The sequence below is a fragment of the Lithobates pipiens genome, unplaced genomic scaffold (genome assembly GCF_037356315.1).
Source record: "Lithobates pipiens isolate NorthernLeopardFrog02 unplaced genomic scaffold, aLitPip1_a1.2 Scaffold_13, whole genome shotgun sequence".
NCBI classification, from domain to species: Eukaryota; Metazoa; Chordata; class Amphibia; order Anura; family Ranidae; genus Lithobates; species Lithobates pipiens.
In genome coordinates this window covers 450,197,923-450,205,300 of record NW_027507718.1, presented here as the reverse complement: position 1 = coordinate 450,205,300, position 7,378 = coordinate 450,197,923, and the positions used below count along the sequence as shown (strand labels likewise).

Genomic DNA, 7,378 nt, shown 5'->3' with positions numbered 1-7,378 from the left:
ATGGCAATTAGACAACATTTTCCACCATGGCCAACTACTCCCTATGATTGGTCTTCTTGTGTTTGGTGTGCTCTGCCAATGCCCATAGATAGGAGTATAGATAGGAGTATTGTCAATCATCTGAATTGGTCAGCAGCCATCTGGACACGAGTAATGGAGAGAAGGTGCAATATAGGAAAACCAAGCTCTCTTCCATGACACATTTGCAATGGATTTACTAAAGGCAAAAAATGTGCACTTTGCAAATGTGCACTTTGCAAATGCAGTTGCACTTATTTTCCCTGCCACGTTAGAATGTGGTAAAGCTCTGCTGATTTCCCATTATTTAATCATGTGCAAGTAAAAATACTGTTTTTTTTGGGTTTTTTTTTTTCCATGCACTTGATTGGGTATTCTTTACAAAGTGAAGTTTCACCAGATTAACTAAGATTCTAATAAATGAGTACAGTTGCACTTTCAAAGTGCACAGTCTATTGGCCTTTAGTAAAACTACCCAATTGTAATACACAGCTCCGGGCTTCCCTTATCAGTGCTACAAATTTTCGTCACCTATCAATAAATGTATTAAATTAGTTGCCGCTCACATCTCGCCAGACTTCTTTTACCCTGACATTGGGTTTCTGGCATAAATCGGTTATATGCCTTAGTCCATTCTGAAACCTAAAACGTACAAAGGGGGAAAAAAAACTAGGGTACCTTGTGTGCATGGAAACGAGCAAGTTCCTCAAGAATTGCATTTTTCAAAACTTGAGGTAATCCCTTAAATACATGGATTTACTGAAATGTGCATCATACCTTATACTTCAAGCATGATAACAGGCTGTTGTGGGTTGGAAGTCTGCTTTTTTGAAAATGTTGATTTTGTTTCTAGACAAACAAGAAAATTCCGAGATGCAGAGCAAGAAAAAGACCGAATGCTTCTAAAGTCCCTCATAAAAGTTTGGAAAGAGATAAAGTCTTTGCGCGAATTTCAAAAGTTCAACAACACACCAGTGAAACTCTACTTGAGAAAGTAAGTACTGCTGATGTATGAGATAGGACAGTTTTCTTCAATGCTGTAGCAGAAAGTCCTGCTGAGATGCAATGGAAGTCCAGGCAAAGTAGGTCAAATGTAGCCTTTTGCTGTGTGTTTGAGCAGCACTGCAATGAAATGCAAAAGCCAGTATTTGACGCCTGTCTTCATGAGCCCATGAACTGTGCTGGCTGAGCTATAGACCTGCTCCATAGATAGCACCCCAACCTACACACAGAGCCAATGGATTATGATAATGGAGGCTTCAAAGCTTGAAGGAGCTGCAAGAATGATTTCTAACACGAAAGATCTCTGGATTGCCCTTTTTTTATTTTATGGGTCCATTAGACTATCACTCAAGAAAATTAGACATTGACAGGTAAATCCTATATCAGCATAGCCAAAATTGGGGAAAAAACACTTTTAAAACCAATTTGCTAATTTGACTTGATGGACTTGTGTCTTTTTTTTTTTCCAACATCACCTACTATGTAACTGTGTATTTCACCCACTGACCTGGACAATTATGGAGCCAGTGAAATCAAAAAAACTATGTACTCTCTTCATGACTGTGGCTCCGTATTGGGAACCTATACTGGAATGCCACGTACACACAATCGGAATTTCTTGTGTAGGCTCCATCGGATATTTTCGACAACAAACATTTGAGAGCTGAATCTCAAATTTTCCCACAACAAAATCTGTTGTCGGAAATTCTGATCGTGTGTACACAATTCCGAAGCAACAAAATTCCACGCATGCTTGGAATCAAACCGAAGAGCCTCATTGGCTATTGAACTTCCTTTTTCTAGTCTGGTCGTACGCGTTGTATGTCCTTGGCATTCTTGCCAATCGGAATTTCCAAAAACATTTGTGCGACCGTGTGTATGCAAGAGAAGTTTCAGCCAACATCCGTTGGAAATAAATCCACGGTTTGGTTGTCGGAAATTACGATCGTCTGTACACGGCAGAAGAGTTCATAGGATGGTATTACTAAACTCTCCTTTTGAATATGTTCTTTGCCTGGCTATTATGCTGATGAAATGGTTTCAAATGTTCCAGAGTCACTAACATAGAACAAGTATGCATGTTTGGAGTTATGACTTTTTTCTTTTTGACTTCACTAGCTGCCTGCTTGTGCTCAGGGACAGGTAACTAACATTTTTAAGTCAGCAATGTCAGCTTCTGTATTTGTAACATCATGAATTTATGTTTAGTAGTAAAAGCAAGGATGAGGATGACAGTCCTGAAGCTCTCACCTTCAAAACAAGTCAGCGGGAGCCAATTTTTATCCTGATTGTCACAAAATTATGAGTTGCATTAATTTGCTTGATTTGTAGTAACAATGCTGCTGGAATATGAAAGTCTGAGATCACACAGCTCAATACAAAACATGTGCAGGACACATGTGGCAGCTGAACGTATGAGAGGGATCTTCTAACTGCACTCAGTGATTCCAATAAAAGCCAATAAATATTTTTTTTTTCCTGGTTTCAGGGAAGAAGTTAATAGGAAAGCTGATGAAGAAGCTTATGAAGCTGAAATTCAATCGGAAGTCAATGAACTAATCGAAGAACATATGGAGGAATATGAAAAGAACCTAAAGCAATACAAAATTGACCTAAAGCAATGGAAGTCATGGAAGAAGACCCAGGTATTGCATACAATGATTTTTATGTTTCCCTGTACATTTTTTTTTTTTTTAACAACCCTTTGCATTTAGATCACTGGTATAGCTACTGCTATGGGGCCCCTAGGGTGATGTATTACTAGTACAGGTCCCACTCACTTCTGCTATCAGTGTCAGCGATCGTCCCCTTTTTATTGAACTTTACACTGTTGATGTCACCTGCTGTTAGTCTCCTTATGGATGTAGTGAGTGTTTCCTTTTGGGTCCAACCTGCTCTTGTACCCATTGTTTCTTGCAGTGGCAGCCTGTCCATATGGGCTGCAGGGGCACTACCCCCCTAATCCTTGCTTCCCGTATGGATGGGCCGCCACTGCAAGAAACAATGGGTAAAAGAGCAGGTTGGACCCAAAATGATGGGATGTGTAAAAATTTTCTTTATTTTCCTTTTAGATAACTAAGTAGAGTGCAATCTTTTTAGATCTTACAAAAGGAGAAAATAAGTAAAGGCACAGAGGAATATTTATCTGGAGGTTTTCTATTCATTTATTTTTTTCTATTCGTTGAACAAAATTATCTTGTGTCTTTTTTTATTTTATCGTACACCACGGAACACAGAGCCACAGTAATAACTGTATGGGTTATATGACACCTTCAGGTGATGGATACTGGCACACCCTAAACAGGAAGTTCAATTCCCCATATAACCCCTCCCCTTACTGGGAGTCCCTCAGTTTTTTCGCCAGTGTCTTAGGTGTTGGTCACAAGTAAAGATGTACTGTGCTGAGCTCCGCTGGAATATTCCTTGCTGGGGCAAGCTATGCAACTGGATCCATTCAAAGTGTCTTTTCCAGGCCAAATTGAATGGTACCCGGCCTCATGTCCAAAGAAATTAGATTTTACCTGTAATGCTTCTCTTTTTAGAGAGCTGGCCCCCGGGATCTAGTATTTGTTTTTTTTCAGCCCTATTCCTGTTGGGGTGCTTTACAGGCTCAGGGCTGTGGATCCCCCGATTTAAAAAGGGGTTCCCAGTCCCTGAAGGTTTTTTTTAACGGAGCCCACCGTGAGTGGTGAAGATTGGGTCTGTTATCACTGAATCCTGCAACTGGATAAGGTAAGGGAGATTCCTAAGGAGTTTTTCTAATTCTTGTGGATTTGCTCCTTTAAGTAAATGTTATGCCTTTAGTCACCACTGGGGGTTGTCAAGAGCAGGTACCTGTTCCATGCTTGTCAGTCTCGCCCTGTGTAACAAGCTGCACACTTCCTCTGGCCCAGGCTCCAGGTAAAGACGTGGGAAGGAGGTTTTGCTCCTAGGAATGCACCCCCCCCCCCCCCACCTGGATAGTTTTACTCCAGGCAGAGGGAGCATGGCATCAGTCGGCGGTGTGCCACGCCGCTCCCGCTGCCATTACAGCGGTTCCCATTGGCAGCTTTCCTCCTCTCCTCCACCCCAGTTCTCCTCCATGTGATCCTGTCAGGAAAACAATCTTTCTCTTATATTCACCGACCGACACAGCTCCTCTCTGTAACTAAATGGATTTGTTAGCCTGCCATTAGGAGAACTAGGCAAAATTGTAACACAATACACAGAACTTTCAGTCCTGTCCCAGGGGGCGGACCCTGTGCTAACAACCCTCCCTGCTGCCCCAGTGGACTCAGTACGTCAACAAGCAGTATAACGTAGAGAAAAGGAGGGGTGGGTGCTGTGTCGGTCGGTGAATTACAGAGAAAAGGATTTTACGGTGAGTACAAAAATCCTATTTTCTCTTATATTCACCGACCAACACAGCTCCTCTCTGTAACTAAATGGGACGTCCCCAAGCAGTGCCAAACGAGGGGTGGGAAAAAACAGCATTAAAACTTCATCCACCATAGCAAGTGGGAACTAGTGAAACTAAACCCACAAAAAAACAGCAGTGTATGGAATAACACACTGCCATATAACCGGGTATTCTCAACAGGAGAGATCCCCAACACCGCAACCTTTTTGCGGAAGTAATGCAACAGGGCATTAACAAACAGTGCTGCGTTTTTATCGAAAAACCAGGAAAAAAATCTCAATTGCAACTACACGGCCACCTGCAAAACTTTGCGGCCAAAACAGGCATCAGCCGATGCACCGACGTCTACCTTGTAGAACTTGGTAAACTCATAGACAGACGACCAGGTCACCGCCTTACACACCTGATCGACCGACGCTTGGTGTCGGAAGGCCCAAGACGTTCTGATTGCCCTTGTAGAGTGGGCCGTGACCGGAAAGGGGGGCACCTGCCCCTTCAAGGCGTAGGCTTGTACTACAATCTGTCTGATCCACCTGGAAATGGTGGCAGACGAGACCGCCATACCGTTCTTCAGACCAGCTACCGAAACAAATAGCGAGTCTGACTCCTGAAAGGGAGCTGTGGCAGACAAATACACTTTTAGAGCCCTAACCATGCCGAGAGCCTGAAGGGCCACCTCTTTGGGGTGCTTTGGCTTAGGACACAACAATGTTAATGCAATGTCCTCATTGATATGAAAAGGCGAGACCACCATCAGTAGAAAGGACGGATGCGGACGCAACACCACCTTATCCCTGTGTTTTATTTTGCCTAGTGAAGGAGAATAACCTAGGAACCCTGCGGACCCTTTGGTCCATTTTTTTTGATACAGGATTGATGCTTTTGCGCAAGATGAAAGATCCTGGGATCTTCTATCAACTACCGGCTGGGTGACAGGCTGGTTGAGTTATCCTTGTAGTCCCCCCAGTCCAGCCATCGAGTGTGTGCAGGTTGCAGCTAAAGCCCCATACACACTATCAGATCTTCTGCTGAGTTTTTCCTTCAGATTTACCAAAAGCATATAATATGAGGTCAAACCTTAGGAGTTTCAATGTGTATGCAATCAGGCAGGCCCTTCTACTACATGGTTTTGGTAAATCTGAAGGAAAAACTCAGTAGAAAATCTGATAGTGTGTATGGGGCTTTAGGCTTGGCAGGCCACGACATACCTCAGCTCCAGAGGTGGTCGGTGAGCTTCAATGCTCCGGGGTATACACATGACCGGGCTACTGATGTCTGGATCACAGTATACCGGGCCAGCAGCCACCCTGTAACTTCGCAGGAGGGGGTCTGTGATGGAATGTCTCCCAGCTCTTCAGGACTGGTAAGTACGACTCTCCCTCCTCGGGGGGTTGAGCAGCTGGGCATTCCCTGGGAGGTCATTTCGGGGGCTACCTCCTTCTCTCCCATGTCCCTATCTTCCCTCCTTCATGGGCAGCTGCATGTGCTGCGGGTGGTGTGTGTATGGGGATAGCGGGGTCTCTCACCTGTGGGGGGTCTGTGCGGCTAGCGATGGTCCTGGTCCCTGTGTGAGGGGTCCCAAAAGGTGTCTGTGGGGGTATTCTTGCTGGTTTAAGGCAGCGCTGTTTGATGATTTTTCCTGTCACCGCATGGCGCTGTCCGGCGGCCATTTTGACTGTGGGCAAAGCAGGTTCCCCCTGTGAGCCTCGGTGGCCATTTTCTCTGAGATTTTCCTATTAGTTGCATTGGCGGCCATTTTTTTGAAGCCCGAGCGCTCTTTTCACCGCAGTTCTCTTGTGACAGCATTACATGTGCTCTCACATGCTGTTTCCTGTGTCCACTGTGTATACAGGACGCTGGATGGCCATTTCTTGAACGCTGGTGCAAGCTCTGCAGATCGTTTCACCGCTATTTTCTACAGCTGCTGCCGGCACAGTTTCCTCACTCCGCACTTGGGTAACCTCCTGGGTACTACAGGCACGGCAGGTGACCATCACAGAACGCCCCAGGGTGGTGAGTCTGGCGCTAGGAACCCCCCCCCCAGGCGGCAGCAGGAGGGTGGGACCTTCACTGTCCCCTTGCAGGTGGCAGACAGGGTAGGGTCAGCATGGTGTTTCTTCTCCCGAAATCCAGGCTATTGCAACCGGGTCATCTGTGAATAGCGCTGTGCCCATGGACATCCTGACGGCGGTCCTTAACTCTTTTGTTGCTAATATAGAGGCGGTGCGTGGAAGAAATGGTGCACGTAAAAGGCCCCTACAACCCCCCCCCGTCCTCTGGGGAGAGCTCTGATGCAGACTCAGGCCCTGCTGTGGCTGGTGACCCCTGCTCTGACCTATCAGACGAGGCTGACCAGGACCATTCGGACAGTGAAAATGATTCCCCATCCTGGTGCGACAAAGCGCTTCTTGGAGCACTTATCACAGCTGTTGTGGTTCCCAAGAAGGAAGTGTTACGTCCATTCTTGGACTTAAAAGCCCTCAATCACTTTGTAAAAGTGAAGAGGTTCAGAATGGAATCAGTTCGCTCAGTAGTCGCTGCACTCCATCTAGGGGACTCCCTGGCGTCCTTGAACATCCAGTATGTGTACCTGCACATACCCATATTCCTTCAGCATCAAAAGTTTCTGCGTTTGGCAGTCGGGGAAGCCCACTACCAATTTGTGGCTCTTCCCTTTGGCCTGGCATCAGCCCCCCGAGTCTTTACGAAAGTACTGGCTCCAGTATTGGCGTTGCTGCGACAACGCGGGATCGCAATTGTGGGTTACCTAGGAGATCTCCTCCTGAGAGCATCTTCCGCCTCAGAATTAGAGGAGGATGTGGCAATCACCATGCAGACTCTGCGAGAATTTGGGTGGCTGTTGAACATAAAGAAGTCAGTTGTACCGACCCAACATCTGGAGTACCTGGGTTTACTATTGCACTCCAGGGAAGCGAGGGTCTTTCTCCCCGCATACAA

The 7,378-nt window shown here is 45.7% G+C and overlaps 1 protein-coding gene across 2 annotated transcripts in view; it reads left to right on the top strand.

Annotated features, from left to right (window-relative positions):
• The window catches only part of CC2D2A (coiled-coil and C2 domain containing 2A), a 160,993-nt gene that overhangs the window by 51,717 nt on the left and 101,898 nt on the right, over nt 1–7,378 (top strand). For both annotated transcript variants that reach the window (XM_077477759.1, XM_077477758.1), the window contains exons 13-14: nt 872–1,012; nt 2,510–2,666. In XM_077477759.1, coding sequence (XP_077333885.1) covers nt 872–1,012; nt 2,510–2,666 — 298 coding nt within the window. The remainder of the gene's footprint in view (nt 1–871; nt 1,013–2,509; nt 2,667–7,378) is intronic.